Genomic DNA, 19,875 nt, shown 5'->3' with positions numbered 1-19,875 from the left:
AGGCATGATTCACAGCAGATTAATAGAGGCAATTAAATGTAAGATTAAATTGCCTAAACCATTTGCCCTACTAAGCTGATCCCAGAGCTGTGAAGTGTATCAGCGCCACTAATTCCGGGAGATTTCCCTTTGCAGGAAGGTATTTAAGGATTTTGAATATCAAATCCAGGTATCCCAGGCTGGCTCTGTAATGCCTGTAATCATGTTAAAACGCAGCACTAAGCAACTTGCCCGAGGCAGCTCGGTGAGTCATGGGGAGAAAGCAGAATTTCTGCCTTGCAGGAGCTGCTCAGGCAGAGTGGAGCCTTGCAGAATTGGGATGGGGCACTGTCCACGCTGCAAATCCTGAGTTTTAGGCTGTGACAGGGATTGGGTGGGTGCTGTGACAGGTGGACACACAGGTCCGGGGTGGCACGGTGCTGGCTGCTGGCACAGCTGGTGGCAAAGCCCAGCTGCAGCTCTGGGATCCTGTTAAGGCTTGACACTGGCACAGTGCTGACCTTTAATTAGTCAATATCCAAATTGACTTCTTCCTTCTAAGAAAATTCTTTTTCTGTATCAAACCATGACGGATCCTCACGTTTTGGAGCGTCAGGCAGCTCGTGGTGAGGAGCCCAGAGTCCAGGCAGTGCCCACTGTGCCCATCTCTGTGCAGGGCTGGCACCCACTGCTGCCAGCCCCGGCTGTGCCAGCCCTGGGAGCAGCCAGCAGAGCAGGGAGCTGGGATTTCCTCAGCCAGGGCTGGGAGAAAGGGGTTTTCCATATTCCACAAAGTCCTTCAGGGTCCAGATGTGTCCCCAGCTGAAATATCCGAGCTCTGACACCAACTCTTTCCACCCGTGGCCCACAGAAATCGATGTGCCAGGTTTCCCAGCCAGGCTCTCCAGGAGTAAGACCTCAACCCAGAGCTGATTTCCATGCTGTCAGGACTTACCCTCCTACCACCCTTTTCTCCCTTCTCATCAGCTCTGAGAAAAAGGATTTGAGGCAGTCTGAGCTCAGCTAAAGGGTTAAATCTTGGGATTTAAATGCATAAAAAAGAATGTTTTCATTGTAATGTGAGTCATCAGTAATTCTATATTGTTTGTGTTCTTTTTATTGTGACCTTTCATCTCGGAATCCTTTTTTTGTTTCCCTTTCTTTCTCTTTCTTTTTCTCCATCTTTCCTTCCCTCCTTCCTTGCTCGCTCGCTTCCTTCTTTTTATTTCTCTCTCCCTATGTATCTTTCCTTTCTTTTTCCTCCTATTTCTTTATGAATCCGTGCCTCTGTAAAATCTGTCCAAATATTTACAAAAGGAAATGCTGGGTTGTGAAACTGAATTCAGAGAAAATGTTACACATGCTGAAGAAATGCATCCAGCAGGGTTTCCAAATGTTCCCACATGCATTTTTGTCCCGTGTCTCAAGTGCTGGGGCTTGATACTTCATACCTTTATTCAGGCAAAACTCACACTGAAAAGGCAGCGAGATCCAGGCTGGGTCTGTTCCAGTGGTGCCGTAATTCTGGAGTGGTTCCATTTGATTTTTTGGCCATGGGTGACTGGTTAAAAAGCCTGAATAACCAGTGGGACTGGGTAACTGGTTTGTGCAATGGGCCCGTTCCAGGCCAGGGGTTGGTTCACTTGTCACCAAGCTGGGACAAGCTGGCATCGCTGTCAGGCAGAGCAGGAGCTCTCTGCACCTCTGTCACCCCCAAAAATCATCAGCCAGGCTGCACTGGGACACCCCTGGTCCCTGGAGGAGCCAGGACAGGTCTCAGGACCTGCTGAGACCAAAACAACCCCACGCTCAGCTGTGCCATGAGCCGTGAAGTCATCTTCCCAAGAAGTCCTTTGTTGCTGTTGAGGCAGGACGGGAATAAATAGACTTGACTCAGAAAGCTGCTGAGAGTAAAACTCTGATTTATTCAAAATACACTGCTCTTTATACAGAGCTCCACAAGGATCAAATCCATTGGTCTTGAAGTGAAAACAACCCACAGCATTGGTGCAGAGTGCTTGACACACAGTGATAGAACTTAACTATAATCAATGTGAACAGCAAGAGAGATAAAGAATTATTTACATTCTTCTCCAGCTCTTTCCCAGGCTTCTGCCTGGCTAGAAATTCTCAGTTTCTTTCTTTGACTGAATCTGAGACCCACAGTCCTTCATGCTCACATGTCCTCATGTCCCCATGTCCCCATGTCCCCATGTCCCCATGTCCTCGGACATGTTTTGGCACAGGAACAGGGAACTGTTGAAGCCCCGGGGATAATGGGAGTGGGTCCCATCTGCTCACAGAAAAGCCCCACACTCCATGTTTCTATTCTTACCCTCACAAAGGCGTCCTGGTCCCAGCGCAAACAGGGATTGTTTGGGAGGAAGGGGTTAATTTTGTATTTCCTGGCTTTTGTCAGGGCAGGAAAATGAACCCTTTAGCAAGTAATTCAAGGCCCTATGAGCTTCTAAAAGGCACTTCGGGCCTGTTTTGTATTCTGCTTTCTTGCATTCTTTCGGCAGGTTTATTTAAGAAAAGAAAACAAAAATAAAGCAAGGAAATAGCCAGCCCAGGATTGTGAGTGATTAAGTACACACTGCCACATGTGATGAATTTTTTTCTTCCTGATTTACACCGGCTATAAACAAGACCAGATTCCAAAGCCTCACAGTTACATAAGTGCATCGAAAAGCAATTATCATTGTTGTGGAGATAAATTCCCTTTGTGCAAAGGCCTCCGTGGGGTGTCATCCCTGCACTGGCTCAGAGCAGCCAAGGTACCTGGCCCGGGCCCCTGGCTCCTGTTCAAATTTGTGTGGTGCTGGTTAACATCGTGATGAGAAAAGTGGATGTCATTGAGAGCACATTGACCCTTGGCTGGGCAGGTGGCAGGCCTGGAAATTTCTTTAAACTCGGGAAAATGTGAAGATGCCGGACTCAGGGGAAAAAAATATCTTTGTTTTTTAGATTTGTGGGACACTGAGAAGGGTTTAGGACATGGAGAGGAAAGCTTGTCAGTGGCACAGGAATAGCTGTGAACCAGACATGGGGTGGAATAGATGCTCTTTATTCCCTTCCAGCCCAAACCATTCCATGATTTCATTATTCTAGGGATGCCCCCAGTTCCTAATCCCACAGGAGTTCTCCACTGTGGCTGGACAGTTTGCCTCTCCCATGCCCCTGCCAGGAGATGCCTTAAATCTCTCCCACATCACACTCCAAAGGAGAAACATGAAACAATTCCTGGGTACAGACCCACAGAAAGCCCCGAGTCCATTTCCTCCAGGAAAAGTGATGAACACAGCCTTGTCCCGTGGCCATCTGTGGTGCTGGCGTGTGCTGCAAGAAGCTGGCAGGGAATCCATCACGGAGAATTCCTGCTGCTCCTCTCCTCAGAGCAATCTGGGCAGGCTGGTGTTGGGCAGGGGATGTGCAAGGTCACCAGAGCTCAGTGCCACGGTGATAGCTCATCTTTGGAGGTGCTGGCTGGGAGCACATCCAAGAGGACAGCTGGGCCTGCTGCCACCAGGGTGATGTCCCTGTGGTGGGACACGTGTCACCTGCCCAGCTGGTGGGTCCTGAGGGGTCCCTTTGCCCGTGGAGGCTGCTGTGATGGAGAGGAGTCGCTTCCCAGCACCCAAGCGTGTGAGCCTTCCTCCAGCCCACTGCTGAAAGAACAACAATAAATAAACGGAATGAAAAGTGCAATCCTGTGTTTATTTTAAAGGAACGTGTTGAAATAACAGATTCACTTTGAGGCTGCAGTTCTGGCACAAAAACCCAGCGCTCAGCAGAGCAGAGACAATCCTGTGGGTGAGCCAGAGCTGGCACTCACCCACCCGTGCCCTTGTCCATCCTCCTGGACCCCCTTGGGTATCTGGAAAACCCTGGAGAGCTCAGTTAGACACAGAGCCCAGCTGGGCTAGAGGGGGTCAAAACCTGGGGGACGTTGGGGGAGACAGAAAATGTGAGGAGTGGGAGCCTGGCGGGGCAGGAGTGGGGAGAGGAGCCCTGGGGTGAAGGGTGGGTGGGTGCAGAGGTCTCCAAAAGGAGCAGCTGGAGGGGGAAAATGAAAACACAGAACTGCAGAAGGGCGAGGAAGGAGCAGCAGGGCAGAGCAGGGGAAGAGGAATTGCTGGGGAAAGGGACGGGGTGATGGCAGAGAGCAGCTGGGAGGGCTGGGGACATGTGGAGGGGACACACAGGGGACACACAGAGCGGGGCAGGGGAAGTGGCAGCAGCGCTGACTGGAAGCCCTGAGTAAGAAACACCCGAGTGGCTCGGTGGAAGTCAGAAGTCAAGTCATCCACGGAAAAAAAAAAGAAAACTTTTGGGAAGTGCTGATGCACCGAAGAGGGGAAAAAAAAAAAGACAGCTGCCACCAGTGCCCTGCTGGTTACTGGGCAGCCCCGACCCCTGGGGGAGTTCTCAGTGGGGAAAAATCAACTTTGCTTGGGTCTGCTGCTGGTTTTTTTTTATAGCTGTGAAACACGATGGGAACGACTCTCAAATATGTGTTTACATTATAAATATATACACAAATATATGTGTACACGCATATATTTATGTGTGGGTTTGTCTGTACATGTAGATATGCCTATGCATGAATACAAATATATGTACGCGTAAGCTCGTTCCTTTATACATAGATTTGAGGAGAATAATCACACCCTCATCCAAAGCTCGACATCCCCACGCTGCTGCTGCTTGCCTTGAATTCTGTGGGAAAGGAGGGAGCAGCAAATGCTGGAGGGTGGAAGGATGGAGCTGGGGGGCAGAGGACAGGGACAGCGGGCAGGGAGGGGACGCAGCTCCTGTGTGTGCAGACACAGAATCATTCTGCTGGGAAAACAGCCCTGGGGTAACAGCAGAGCCCTTAAACCCCCATAACTGAGCACAGCCTTTAAACCCCCATAACTGAGCACAGCCTTTAAACCCCCATAACTGAGCACAACCCTTAAACCCCCATAACTGAGCACAACCCTTAAACCCCCATAACTGAGCACAACCCTTAAACCCCCATAACTGAGCACAACCTTTAAACCCCCATAACTGAGCACAACCCTTAAACCCCCATAACTGAGCACAACCCTTAAACCCCCATAACTGAGCACAACCCTTAAACCCCCATAACTGAGCACAGCCTTTAAACCCCCATAACTGAGCACAACCCTTAAACCCCCATAACTGAGCACAGACTTTAAACCCCCATAACTGAGCACAGACTTTAAACCCCCATAACTGAGCACAACCCTTAAACCCCCATAACTGAGCACAGACTTTAAACCCCCATAACTGAGCACAGACTTTAAACCCCCATAACTGAGCACAACCCTTAAACCCCCATAACTGAGCACAACCCTTAAACCCCCATAACTGAGCACAACCCTTAAACCCCCATAACTGAGCACAACCCTTAAACCCCCATAACTGAGCCTTTAAACCCCCCTGGGATAACTGAGCACAACCTTAAACCCCACTGGGATAACTGAGCATAACCCTTAAAACCCACTGGGGTAACTGAGCAGAGCCCCTAAACCCCGAATTCTGAATCCACCCTGGCCCCATGGAGCATACACAGAGCGTGTGTGTGAAAATGTGATTGATTTTGTGTGTGAATATGTGATTTTGTGTGTGAATATATGATTTTGTGTGTGAATATGTGACTGATTTTGTGTGTGAATATGTGATTTCGTGTGTGAATATGTGATTTTGTGTGTGAATATGTGATTGATTTTGTGTGTGAATGTGTGATTTCGTGTGTGAATATGTGATTTTGTGTGTGAATATGTGATTTTGTGTGTGAATATGTGACTGATTTTGTGTGTGAATATGTGATTGATTTTGTGTGTGAATGTGTGATTTCGTGTGTGAGTATGTGATTTTGTGTGTGAATATGTGATTTCGTGTGTGAATATATGATTTTTTGTGTGAATATGTGACTGATTTTGTGTGTGAATATGTGATTTTGTGTGTGAATGTGTGTTTTTGTGTGTGAATATGTGATTTTTCAGAGTCGCAGGGTGGTTTGGCTTGGAATGAACCTTAAAGATCATCTTGTTCCACCCCCTCACCTGAGCGAAGAGAGGGGCAGAATTGCCCCCTCCTCTGCTGGGGGATCAGCCCAGGGCACAGGGGATTTCTTACAGATTTTCATCAACCATATATTAAAAAATATATATTTATATATAGATAATATAAAAATATAATAGATATAATTATACATATTTATAAATCTATTTATAAATAGATATAATTATATAAACATAAATATTTGAATATATCTATTATATATATGTATATATGTATATATACATATATATAATCTATACCTCATACAGATACATATACAGGTATATATATTTATAAATATATAAGCACACATATACACATAGGCACAAAGACATAGTCACATATACATTACACACACCTATTCATACATACATACATGTGTATATAAAAATACACATATATAGGTGTATGTAGATGTATACATATATGTATATACAGATAGATGTATATATGCATATATATATAATATATATTTATATACATGTATGTATATATGTATCTACATGTGTATATGTATATATGCCTGTATATGTTATCTATCACATATATTTATATATTTTTGTATATTTATTTTATATATTTATGTATTTTATATGTTCTTCTATATTTATCTATTTCATATTTATATATTTCTAGAAATAGATATATATTTTATATAAATATTTATATATTTATAAATACAGAAATACAATATAAAACATAATATAGACTTATGTATAAATATATATTAGTATTTATATATATTTAAAATATTTTATATTTATAGCGGGGGGGGGGGTGTAGTACAGCCGTGTGTAGATATATCTGCGTGTACCCGTGTGCACAGGCGTGCACAGGCGTGCACAGGCATGTGCAGGTGTCTATAGGTGTGCAGTGGGGGGTCTCACACTCACACACTCTCACAGACACGCACTCTCACACTCACACACTTTCACTCTCACACACTCACACATGTATAGATGTGCTGTGGGGGGTCTCACACTTATGCTCACACATTCACACTCACACTTACACTCTTTCACTCACACTCACACTCTCACAGTCTCACACACTCACACACACTCACAAACTCACTCTCACATGCTCTCACACACACACATGTATAGATGTGCTGTGGGGGGTCTCACACACTCACACTCAAAATCTCTGCCACACTCTCTCACACTCACAATCTCTGCCACACTCTCTCACACTCACAATCTCTCTCACACTCATACTCACACTCTTTCACTCACACAATCTCACACTCACACTCACACTCTCTCACACTCACACAATCTCTCACATACACACTCACACAATCTCACACTCACAATCTCACACTCACAATCTCACACAATCTCTCACACACTCACACTCTCACACTCACACTCTCTCTCACAGTCACACTCACAATCTCACACACTCACAATCTCACACTCACACTCACACTCACACTCACACTCACACTCACAATCTCACACTCACACTCACACTCACACTCACACTCTTTCTCTCTCTGTCCCTCTCTCGCCCCGCGCCCGATGACGTCACGCCGGCGGGCCCGGCCGCGCCCGCGCTGGCGCGCGGCCAGGGTGACGTCATGCGGGCGGCCGGCCCCCCACGTGACGCGGCCCATTGAGAAAACGCCGTCCCGCCGGCGCGGCCCCATATAAGCGCGGGAGCGGCCGGGGCGCCGGGACAGCCGGGCCGGCGGCACCTCCGCGCACCCTGCCCTGCCCGCCCTGCCCTCCCTCATCCATCCTCCGGGCTGCCCGGCCATGGTCAACCTGCGGGTGTGCGCGCTGGAGTGCGAGGCGCTGCGGGCGCTGCTGCAGGAGCGCGGCGCGCAGTGCCTCGTCCTGGACTGCCGCTCCTTCTTCTCCTTCAACGCCGCGCACATCCGCGGCTCCTGCAACGTCCGCCTCAGCACCATCGTGCGGCGCCGCGCCAAGGGCGCCCTGGCTCTGGAGCACGTCGTGCCCAACGAGGAGCTCCGCGCCCGCCTGCGCCAGGGGCTCTTCCACACCGTGGTGCTGCTGGACGAGCGCAGCGCCGACCTGGAGGTGCCCAAGCGCGACAGCACCATGCTGCTGGCGCTCGGCACCCTCTGCAGGGAGGCCCGCGGTGCCCGCATCTGCTTCCTCAAGGGTGAGTGGTCCCGCGGGAGCCGGAGGGGCCGGAGGGAACCGGAGGGGAGCGGAGGGAGCCGGAGGGAACCGGAGGGGAGCGGGCCGGGCCGCCCCGCTCACCCGCGCCCCTCTCCGCTCTGCCCCGCAGGAGGTTACGAAGCCTTCGCGTCCGCCTGCTCCGAGCTCTGCACCAAGCCGGCCGCCCCCGCCGGGCTCAGCCTGCCCCTGAGCGCCAGCCCCGCGCCCGGCAGCGCCGACTCGGGCTGCAGCTCCTGCGGGACGCCGCTCTACGACCAGGTGAGCGGCGGGCGGAGCCGCCGCGCCCCGCGGGGAGCGCAGCGCGGGCAGCGGGCGCTGCCGCGGAGCCCCGGCCGGGAGTGACCGCGGCCCTTCCTCTCTCTTGCAGGGCGGGCCCGTGGAAATCCTGCCGTTCCTGTACTTGGGAAGCGCCTATCACGCCTCCCGCAAGGACATGCTGGACGCTCTGGGCATCACGGCGCTGATCAACGTCTCGGCCAACTGCCCCAACCACTTCGAGGGGCACTACCAGTATAAAAGCATCCCCGTGGAGGATAACCACAAGGCGGATATCAGCTCCTGGTTCAACGAGGCGATCGATTTCATCGGTAAATTAGCTCTCTTTGCAATCCGCGCTTTTTATGGGTTAATGTCCCCTGGGGTTTTTTTGGCGTGGCTTTTCCCAATAAATCCTCCACTTCAGACTGGGGAATAGCATTCCACTGGGAAGATAAATTCGGGGACCGTTTCCATCAGTTTAATTCTCCTCACAGGCATAATCTTAGCTTTGTAAAGCTGTTGGAAATCTTGATTCAAGAGGCACTGGGCTTGCAGAAAAGAGTGAATTTAAGCGGATCAGTGTTAACGTAATCTCGCAAGACTGCTAAAATGACCTGGAGGAGCTATTAGTATAATTGGAATTGGAGCCCAGAGTGAAAATAGCTGCTTTCCTCGGGACAAAGACTCCCTTTGTCTCAAAAGCTCCGGGTGCACCTATTAGGCTAAGGAAGGGATGGATTAAAGAAATGTAAAACAGCAGTCTGTGCTTTTCCCACCTCTGGGAGCAGTGAGACTTGTTTGCTAACTGCGTTCTTTGATTCTTTCAGACTCTGTGAAGAACGAGGGAGGAAGGGTCTTTGTGCACTGCCAGGCTGGCATTTCCCGCTCAGCCACCATCTGCCTCGCTTATCTCATGAGGACCAACAGAGTCAAACTGGATGAAGCCTTCGAGTTTGTCAAGCAGAGGAGAAGCATCATCTCCCCGAATTTCAGCTTCATGGGGCAGCTGCTGCAGTTCGAGTCGCAGGTCCTGGCCCCCAACTGCTCGGCAGAAGCCGGGAGCCCCGCGATGTCAGTGTTGGACAGAGGGGCTTCCACCACCACCGTCTTCAACTTCCCCGTCTCCATCCCCGTTCACACCACCTCCAGTGCTTTAAACTACCTTCAGAGCCCCATCACTACTTCCCCGAGCTGCTGAAAAAGCAGGTGAAAACCGTGGCCAGGACTCAGACTTGCTGTCTCAGAAGTGCAATAACGACGGGGACAGTGTCGTTTGTGTTTTGTGGGGCGTGATTGGCGTGTCCCAGAACGGTGTCGTCAGTGGAGAGGAGCTCACCCAGCGCCAGAGAAACCGGGCGCTTCTGACTTCTCAAGCAAATGTCTGGATGTCTGCACAGAGATCAAAGGACATTGGCTCTTTCCTGAGCTGTCCCTCCTTGTCTTCTGTCTGTCCCAAGCCTGCTCCGTGTTTAGTAGCATGCTCACCAGTATTCCCACTCCTGGACACTTTGAGCAACACTGATGCTGAACCCTTTTATATGACAGTCCTATTTATTTATTTTTACATTAGTGCATTGTTGCTGGGTTTTTTGTTCTTTTTTTTTTTTTTTGCCTTCACAAACGTAAAGTTTCAGTTCTAGAGAAACCAAATACCTCAGTAATTTTTTGGTACAATAATCCTGTGTGTGTATATCTGTCAACTCTTCTTGTTTTCCAAGCACTGACATGAAAGCACCAGGCGAGTGCTTTTTTTTTTTGAGTTGCCAAGGGTTGTATGTTTGCTGATTTATTTATGATGTGAAATAATATATTTCTTCTTATGAAGACATAGTTTTGTTACATGATTATAACTTTTTTTATACAAACAGAATAAATTATGATATTTCTATTCATCTGGATTATATATTCTTTAAAATTCTGCATTTCACGGTTACAAAACTCATGTGAAGCTCCAGGGTGAAGAGCTGTGTTTTTCAACTCTTCTGGCCTCGGGTCTTGACTGAGAAAAATGGGTTTAAACAACATAATTGACTAGGAGCTACTGCAGGTTCTTAACCTGAGCTTTTCTTTGTCCCCATGTAATTGTGTGCAGTGGCAGGGAGCCAAGGCTGGCTTCTCAGCTGGGAGTGGATTTGGCTGCCCTGATGGCTGTAACAGTTAGAACCAGCTGAGACTTGGGCACTGGGCTACAGTGAATTTAAAATAGTGCTTCTCCTAAGAAGGAGGAATAAGCTTCCTTATTCCTTGTTTACTTCTAATGCCTGAAAGGTTAAGTCTAAAAATTAACCTGTTAGTAACAGATCTCTAAGGCTTGGCACAAACTCACAAAGTGTTTTTCTTTTTCTGTCCCACCTCCTTAAATCCTTTTTGCAACTCACACTGCCTCTGATGCCACTATTTGGCTGGCTGGGCTATCTCTGTAAACAAATCAGGGCATGACAAGGGATCAGGTAACCAGCAACTCGCTGATTTTCTTACCCAGACAGACCCAAATAAATTCTTTCCTGCTGGAGATTATCACTAGAGTGACTTGGATCTGGTGGTTCTGTTGAGGCAATGAGGACAGGTGATGCAGCACAGCCAAAGCCAGGCAGGGGAGCTCCAGCAGGAGCAGGGAGATGGGCAGCACAGGGTTCCTGTGACAGAACTGCACCTCACATGGGCTCTGTGGGGCAGGACAGCATCCCTGCTGTGACAGCCCCTTCCCAGGGAAGCTGAGGGCTGTGGGATGCAGCTGGGAGCTTGATTTCCTAGGCAGGGCAATGCTGGTACCAGGGAGAGGGATGCTGAGGGAGCAGCAGCACTTTGGGTTTCCCATACTCGCTCCAGAAAGGAGCGACCACTTCCTGCATATCTGATATTCAAAGGGTCAAATCCAACTTTTGCCCCATCAAAAAGGGTTGTGCTCGGGCACACACAGCAGCTTGTGACTGTAAAATCAAGGAATTGAATCACTTGTGATTTTCAGTGTACAGGTGAAGGTTTTTGTGAGCCTAAAGCAGCTGTTCTCTCGTCACACAGCAAGACAGCACCACAAACTCCTGCTGCAATGCTGCAAGTTACCTGGGGTATTAATGGTGCTAAAATCCAGGACTGTTCTCCTGGGAGAAGGTGCCCTTGAAGGCCGGGATGATGCACTGCTGCCTCTGAAGTTCTTCCACGTGAGCTGCCCCTCTGAAGCAGCAGCTCTGTCGTCAGCACCGCACGTCAGCCCTCACCGACTTCCAACCTGACACCAAGGGAGGGGGAAAATGGAGCAGCTAAAAGAGGAGAGATCCCTGGGCACTGAGAAGTGAAGTTAGGAACTCATATTTTCCTGAAGCGTACCCAAACCTCAAAAAGAGTGTCCTCCCCAAAACCTGTCCTGTGCTGCAAATCCTACAAAACCCCTTTGTCCATGGAAAATCCCTTGGCACCTCGAACCTGCCATTGCTGTCCTGATTAAATATGCAAGACTGTCTCTGAATACGGGAGCCTTTTTACACCTGCAGTAAAGGGTGGAACAAACTTTCACCTTCAAAGCAAAGCAGAGCTTGTTCAGTGGAAAAATACAACCTTGGCAGCCCTGGCCATGCAACTGATAAAAAAAAGTCCTGCCTGTTAATCACAATTCAAACAGAAATCCGCTCCCTGACAGCCGCGGGAGCTTGTTTATGTGTTTCTTGGAACAATAAAACTCATTACCTGGCAGCAGATCAGCTTTTAGAACCTAAGCAGGCACCTGACCCAGGGGTGCAAAAGAGAGCTGCTTCAGCACAAAGCCTGCTGTGAGCAGCAGCCGGGCAGCCCTGCTGCCACCACCCGATGCCCTTTTCCAAGGCTTTCTCGGGATCCCTCTCCTGCTCCCTGAAATCCGACTCTGGCGCTGCCCGGTCTCAGACTCCTGCAGGCTTTTTGTGGATGGGATCGCACCCAGATCCCAAACTGCTGCCGGTGTGAAGGGGAGGACATGGGGGAGAGAGGGACCAGAGCGGGACTGCCAAATGTCACCTCAGTGGGGCAGTTCTGGGGAGATGGATGGGATCAGCTGGGGGGTTTGCTGGGAGGGATGGGGAAGGAGCAGGATGAGAGCCAGAGGAGGAGGAGGATGCCTTGGTGCCACAGCCAGGCTGAACTTCGTGGAAGAATTTTACTTTCCACTCCTTAATTATTCTCCCAGCTCTGCTGCTTTGTTTGATTGGAATATTAAGGCACACATATTAAGTTCACCCCAGTTTAGGGCTTTAAATTCCCATTTCTCTGCCTCAACATGAGCTGGCTGTCCCCCTGTGCTAGCAGAACTCAGCTGACACCATCCCGTGGTACCAAATCCCCAGAATCCTGGCTCGCAGCAGGCGTGTGTGGGGCTTTCAGTCTGTATAAATCTGTATAAAGTGTGTGGGGCTTTCGGTCTGTGTAAATCTGTATAAAGTGTGTGGGGCTTTCAGTCTGTCTATATCTGTATAAAGTGTGTGGGGCTTTCGGTCTGTATAAATCTGTATAAAGTGTGTGGGGCTTTCAGTCTGTCTATATCTGTATAAAGTGTGTGGGGCTTTCGGTCTGTGTAAATCTGTATAAAGTGTGTGGGGCTTTCGGTCTGTATAAGTCTGTATAAAGTGTGTGGGGCTTTCAGTCTGTATAAATCTGTAGCTCTCCAGTTGCATACATCCCCATGGAAACCACGAGGAGTTTCCCCTCGCTGAGGACGGCAGTAACATCACTTCCTGCTGCTGACAAACCAATTTGCCATGGAGTGATAAAAAGGCATGGTTTGTGTTTGCAGGAACTGGCTCCGAGCTTTGTTCCTCCCAAGCCAGAGGCTGCTCACCCACCCCGAAGGCAAACAATGGCCATTGTGCCCTGCAGAGCAGCCATGGGGACACACAGCCCAGCTTTTTGGGTCCCCAAAATGCCACCAAAACCACCCCAAGTTGAACACAAGTCATGGCACAGCACAGTCCCCACAGCCAGGGGTGTCCCTGCCAGCCCTTGGGGACACAGCACAGGAGCCCTGTGTGCTCCCCCCAAAAGATGCAACACTCAGGGGACACAGCCTACCCAGTTATCACATGGCAGACAGACACAGAGCTCCAGATTAGATGTGCCTTGGGTAATTCCCTTGTCTCAAAGCTTTTGCCTGTTGTCATCTGCGCTGCAGAGGTGCAGGGCGTACTGAGGCTTAGGGACTATCCTGAATTAGTCACCCCAGGATCAGACTGGCAGGCCCACAAGGATGTGTGATGCCATTACGCTGAAAAAAAAAGAACATTACACCCAGTCACACACAGGCAAATCTTCCTGGCCTGGTTAGCACCTGGGTTTTTTCCTCTGCCTGGCTCCAGGGTAGCAGAAAGGGCACTGAGAGTTGTCTGGAGGTGATGTTGAAGTGCAGCCCACTCCCCAGCTCCACAGTCACAGCGGGATGGGGAAGGAGAAAAGGTCGTGGTGTGTGACTGTCACAGTGTGGTGAGAAATCACACCTCAAATCCCATCTAAACCTCTTCCTTATCCTTTTGCTGGTCCAGCAGCAGCGCCTGTGACAGACTTTCAGTGCAGCCAGGGAGACTCTGCCCAGGGCTTTGCCTTCCCCAAATCTGCTCCCATCCAAGGCTGGTGGGAGCTTGGGAAAACAGTTCAAACACGGGCTCAAATCCACTGGTGCTGACAGAACAAATGAGTGAGATTTATGCTGTGTGTGGCTCCTCACAACACTCTGTTTACTACAGGGCAGTGCCAGTGGCCACAGCTGATGGAGGCTGGCAATCCAGGAATGGCACGGCCCAGCTTGGTCCTGTTAGCACCCATCAAGGGTGTGAAAGCTTAAATGGGACCAAGGTATTAAAGGAGAGGCTGGGGAGAAGCAGAATTTTCTGGCATTGCTGTGAGGACTTGAAGCTGCTTGATGCTGTGGCCCTGAGCACAACCTCCAAGAGATGAAGACAGGTACCTGAGGGAAGCAGCTGAGTTGCTCTGCTGCTGGGCTGGGTGAGGAATTTTGGGTTTTGAGAGCTCACAATCTCCAAGAGATGAAGCCAGGTAGGTGAGGGAAGCAGCTGAGTTGCTCTGCTGCTGGGCTGGGTGAGGAATTTCGGGTTTTGAGAGCTGTTTCCCACTTTGGAAGTGCAGTTGTACAAACCTGTGCCTGTCTGGAGAGCAGTGCCAAGGACCTACCTGGACCTGACACTGTCAGTCTGGCACAGAGCGAGTTGGCTCTGTTATTGTAAGAAAACCAGCCAAAACCAGGCCAGAAAGCAGCTTTGTTTTTTGTCTTTATATGGTGTGAGCAGCCTGTCTTCCAGGTGTGGGTTTGATTTTTTTTTCCCTGTGCCGTGGGAGTTTTCACTCCCAGGGTTCTGAAGCTGCCCTGTGTGGCTGCTGTGCCCCCTGGCAGTGCCAGGCTGGCTGTGCTGGGCCACAAGAAGGGGCAGAGGGTGTCTGAGAGCCCGGGGAGGTTGGGCTGGGGGTTTCCTGAGCGGGCTTCTCAGGCTGCAGCATTTGCATGCGTTTCCTGGTGACTCGCCCTGGGCTTCCCCTCGCAGCCCTGGCACGCAGGGGAGGGGGTGAGATCACAGCAGACACCGTGGGCAGCTCCTGCCTCCCCTCCCGGCAGGGCTGAGCTCCAGGTGGGCACTCAGCTGCCATGTGCTGTGGTTTGGGGTCTGCAGGTGCCCTGGGAGCTGGCAGAGAGGATGGATTTGGTGTATGGTGGGGATGAAGCACCCTGGGCATCAGAGACCCTGGTTTGGGGTCTGGAGGTGCCCTGGGAGCTGGCAGAGAGGGTGGATTTGGTGTATGGCAGGGGGTGAAGCACCCTGGGCATCAGTGACCCTGGTTTGGGGTCTGGAGTTGTCCTGGGAGCTGGCAGACAGGATGGATTTGGTGTATGGCAGGGGATTAAGTACCCTGGGCATCAGAGACCCTGGTTTGGGGTCTGGAGGTGCCCTGGGAGCTGGCAGAGAGGATGGATTTGGTGTATGGCAGGGGGTGAAGCACCCTGGGCATCAGTGACCCTGGTTTGGGGTCTGGAGTTGTCCTGGGAGCTGGCAGAGAGGGTGGATTTGGTGTATGGTGGGGATGAAGCACCCTGGGCACCAGGGACCCCAGTTTGGGGTCTGGAGGTGCCCTGGGAGCTGGCAGAGAGGATGGATTTGGTGTATGGTGGGGATTAAGTACCCTGGGCATCAGAGACCCTGGTTTGGGGTCTGGAGGTGCCCTGGGAGCTGGCAGAGAGGATGCTCATGGATGGATTTGGTGTATGGCAGGGGGTGAAGCACTCTGGGCATCAGGGACCCCGTTAGATCTTTAGATCTCACCCCGGTTTTGGTTGGTGCTCAGGCTGGCTGAGCCAAGGCTGTGGGAACAGAAATTCCATCAGCCCGTGCCTTCCAGTCTCCTCAGTGTCCACACCATGTCAGGGCTAGCACGAGGGCCACAGAAAATTTATTTCTGAAAATTTATTTCACTTTGTTTCTCATCCAAGGGTTCTCTATGACACCAGCCCCTCTCATATCAATGCATTTTCATCCCTAAACTATAGGCTGTCTTTAAAAATAAACTCCCAGAGGACTCTGATATGATGTAGTTACCTTGGAACTCAGTAACCAGTTGGCTGCAAATTAACAGGTTCTTACTACACAATGTATTTTTTTTTAATTGCAGTCTGTCCCAGATCCAAATCTAACTCCCACCTCTACTCAAATAATAAATTACAGTGTCATTTTTACACTTCTAATTTCTGAGATAATTTAATTTTATTTGAAAGGAGGTTTTATTTTTTTTTCTCCAGCAGTTGTAGTAAAGATGGCTAATGATGGTTTTTTTTGTTTGTTTGTTTGTTTGTTGTTTTTTTTTTTCAGGTCTTTTACACACTGGGAAGAAGTGTTTTATTTTCAGTGTATTCTCAAAATTCTTGTCAAAATATGATCTATGGAAAAATTTTCTCACATCAGTATCTTGCTCTTCTTTCAAATCTTGTTAAGGTTTTGTTAATTGGCAGCTGGGTCATAGCACCGTGTGGTTTTAATGGCAGGTTTTTCTAATTTAGGAAAGATATGAGCTGCACATGTGCATTAACTCTGACAGTCTTTCCTGCTACTCAGTAATACTGGTGACTTCTGTCCTTTCTTGTCTTCTGCAATGAAATCTTGATGATTGCAGAGATGCATTTCAGGGATTTTTGGGAGATAACTGAAAAATTATATCAACTGTTTGCTGTCCCAAAGGCGTGGCCAGTCTTCCCTCTGTGACAGGACCCTGGGAATCACTGGAGCTGTGCCAGGCAGGCTCAGGGTGGATTTTGGGGAAGGTTCTTCCCCCAGAGGTGCTGGCACTGCCCAGGCTCCCCAGGGATGGGCACAGCCCGAGGCTGCCAGAGCTCCAGGAGGGTTTGGACACCACTCCAGGGATGCCAGGGTGGGATTGTTGGGGCTGTGCAGGGCCAGGAGCTGGGCTGGATGATCCTGTGGGTCCCTTCCAGCTCGGGATATTCAGTGATTGTAAGAATCCATCCTAAATATAAAATAGAGGACAGAAAGATGGGATCTCTGCGATTTGAAGTGCCCGGCGCTCATTCCCATTAGCTGATAAAAACAAGTGGCGTAAACTCTGTGGCTGCTGGGTTTTTCTCTTTCCATCGCGTAGGTGCTGGTTTCAGTGTTACATTACAGGATGTTTTCTTGCTCTTTGTTTTTAAAACAGTGTCTGGAGCCCTCCACGTGTCAGCCGCGATAGCATCAGCTGTGACCTCGGGCGGTGGCTGGGCACATGTGGCATTTGCCCCGTGTCACTGGGCTTTGCTGGGACAGCAGGGCTCCTGCTGGTGCTCCGGGTGCCAGTCTGGAGGGGAAATTCAGCTCAGTTACACAGCAGGAATTGTTCCCTGCGAGGGTGGGAGGCCCTGGCACCGGGTGCCCAGAGCAGCTGTGGCTGCCCCTGCATCCCTGAAGTGTCCAAGGCCGGGTTGGGTGGAGCACCCTGGGCTGGTGGAAGGTGTCCCTGCCGTGGCAGGAGGGGAACAAGATTATTTTTAAAGTCCCTTCCAACCTAGGCCATTCTATGCCCCTGTAACCAGGGGTATATATATATATATAAATATAAATATAAATATATATAATGTATGTGTGTATATGTATATATATATATGTGTGTATAATATGTATATGTGTATATATATAGAATGCCCCTGTAACCAGGGGTGTGTGTATATATATATATATATATATATATATATATATATATATATATAGTATGCCCCTGTAACCATGGCTACTTCTCCCGCTCCCCTCTGGGTGGGTGACACCCGGCACCTCAGGGCAGGAGGTGACCACTAGAAACACCTTTAGATGCCCTCTGGAAACACCTGTAGTCCTCGCTGATGCTGAGAATGAGGAACCCGAGCACTCAGGGCTTTCCAAGGTGCATAAATACATCTGTAGCACCCACTGCGATCGGCACAGCGTGAGTGGAACAGCCGAAAGGGTCAGAATTGCAGCTCGGCTGGAGCCTCTGTTGCATCACCAGGATGCTTTAAATCCCAGGATTTCTGGCTGCCCTGGGAGCTGTGCGAGGAGCCAGCTGACCCAACAATAGCTCCCACCCTTTCCTACTGACGGGGAGGAACAGAAGGGAACAAAGCTGTTCGCAAGGAGAAAAAAAAAAAAAAAAAAAATCCTTTTGGTCTTTTCTTTTGCCCTTCCGACTCCATTAGGAGATTTTCCTCCCGGCACTGAGTAGAGCCCAAATTTCAGCACCTTTCCCTCCTTTCTCTGGATCCTTTAAACGCCTGTCTGCAGGCGCCAGTGGGGATGGGTGTTTAAAACTCCTTTTGTTCCTGTGTTTACAGCTTCCCTTCCAGGCTTTCGGAGGTCGGGATGCTCCGTTTGGGCTCCCGAGTATTTTATCTGCTGTTAATGCCTTCCGTGAGCCGCAGGAATGCGCAGCGTGGGGAGAGGGGTCCCGGCGAGGGCAGCAGCGCCCACCCTGCTGTCCCTGCCAGGCAATGGGCTTTGCTGGGCAGCACCATGGTCATTTATGGCCTTGCGAGGGGAGGACATGCCCCCTGGCACCCTGTCTGTGTGTCCTGGCAGCTGGCACAGCCCCGCCTGGCACCGCCAGCTGCTATTTTTAAGGCGCCCGGGCTGCATCCCAAGTTTAGCGAGCTCTATTTCGGGTGCAAAATGATCTTCCTGGGTGGGGGAGTGGGGGGATTTTTTTGTATGAAACTCATGGGTTTGGAGGCAGGGAGAGAGAGAGAGAGAAACAGCTGGGCACAGCTGGAAGAGGAGCATGAGAAGAAGCAAGGGGAGCTGATGGCAGTGAAGGTCGGGTCCAGAGGGAGAGCTCTGTTCTGCAGTGCTCCTTGCCAATGGTTTGCTCATGGATCAGGAATCGGAAACCTGGGCTTGGTTTGCAGCTGGGGTTTGCTGAGGACGCTGGAGGGCTTTGCATTTGTTTGAAATGGGCTGCTGGGCAAGCTTGAGATTCCAAAACATTTGACGAGGGATGAAGAGGGATGCTAAATGAAGAGCCATCAACTCCCTGGTTGCTTTCACCAATTTTGGACCGGTTTCTCACTGAAGATCTCAGGAGGAGCAGGATGCCATTTGTCCACCAGGGCTTAAAGAAATTCCTGGAAGGAATCAAAAGGAGCTGTTGGTTCACTGCACGCCTTGCAGTGATACCAAGGGGCCCCAACAGGCTGCAGGCTGCTTTGGAGAGGGGATGTGACATTCCTGGGGCAGCAAAAGACAGCCCTGCTCCTGCCTCCAGGTGATGGAGCAGGCCCTGCCAGGCTGTTCACTGCAGGAACCTGCTCCCCAGGCAGAAAGGGATGTGCAGGGCCATGGATTGGACTCCTCGTGGCTGTGGGTTCTGCCAGTGCAACATCTGAAACTGGAGGTCTGGAGTGTTTCCTGTTCTGACACACAGGTGGGCTGGTGGTGACACAAAGGCTTCTGAGAAGACAGAAAAGGATGTGAAAGAGTTTTCTTCAAAGCTTAAGAAGAATTTGCCATTCTTAACTTTTTCAGTGCCTTCTAAGGACCCACTCTGCAATGACGAGTGGCACAGAAAATGTCACACTGCCAATCCAAGTCCTGCTCCTGAAACCTGCTGTTCTCTTACCCCCACCCACCTGTGCACCAGGAAGGGCTTTTCCTCAGCCATAAATTCAACGTGGAAATAGCTGGTATTTCCAATGGTGACCACTTTTTTTCTTTGTGATGTTCTTTTGGAGGAATCTTCAGTCATTCTGAGACTTGGTGAAATGTTCCTGACTTGTGCTCTCACCTAGAGCCAGGCACTCATGTCCAGCCAGGCTCCTTCAGGGAGAATTCTCCTTTTCCAAGGACTGTTTTCTGGGAGGTCTCCATTCCCCACAGACTGCTCCATGCTGAGCTGTGCAGTGCTGCAGGTGGATTTCTCCTCTCTTACAGTGATC

The 19,875-nt window shown here is 50.0% G+C and overlaps 1 protein-coding gene across 2 annotated transcripts; it reads left to right on the top strand.

The window, feature by feature from the left end:
* The first annotated feature begins 7,745 nt into the window (after nucleotides 1–7,745).
* DUSP1 (dual specificity phosphatase 1) lies at nucleotides 7,746–10,351 on the top strand. Of its 2 annotated transcripts, XM_021532139.2 has the most exons (4): nucleotides 7,746–8,181; nucleotides 8,311–8,459; nucleotides 8,569–8,788; nucleotides 9,287–10,351. In XM_021532139.2, the coding sequence occupies exons 1-4, from the start codon at nucleotides 7,812–7,814 to the stop codon at nucleotides 9,655–9,657; spliced, it is 1,110 nt and encodes a 369-aa protein (XP_021387814.1). In that variant the 5' UTR covers nucleotides 7,746–7,811; the 3' UTR covers nucleotides 9,658–10,351. The 2 variants fall into 2 exon arrangements, with proteins under 2 accessions (XP_021387814.1, XP_077642774.1); XM_077786648.1 differs by having other exon boundaries at nucleotides 7,746–8,459.
* Nucleotides 10,352–19,875: the final 9,524 nt, after the last annotated feature.

This window comes from Lonchura striata, chromosome 15, assembly GCF_046129695.1.
Source record: "Lonchura striata isolate bLonStr1 chromosome 15, bLonStr1.mat, whole genome shotgun sequence".
NCBI lineage: Eukaryota > Metazoa > Chordata > Aves > Passeriformes > Estrildidae > Lonchura > Lonchura striata.
Note: the sequence above shows the minus strand (reverse complement) of the source record. Positions and strands in the feature narration are given on the sequence as shown.

What these genes read in the sequence shown, in the direction of transcription:
- DUSP1 (XM_077786648.1), top strand. Translation starts at nt 7,812, where the DNA reads ATGGTCAACCTGCGGGTGTGCGCGCTGGAGTGCGAGGCGCTGCGGGCG. An exon ending in GGACGCCGCTCTACGACCAG is followed by an intron (nt 8,460 to 8,568) that starts GTGAGCGGCGGG and finishes TCTCTCTTGCAG; the next exon opens with GGCGGGCCCGTGGAAATCCT. An exon ending in CGAGGCGATCGATTTCATCG is followed by an intron (nt 8,789 to 9,286) that starts GTAAATTAGCTC and finishes TGATTCTTTCAG; the next exon opens with ACTCTGTGAAGAACGAGGGA.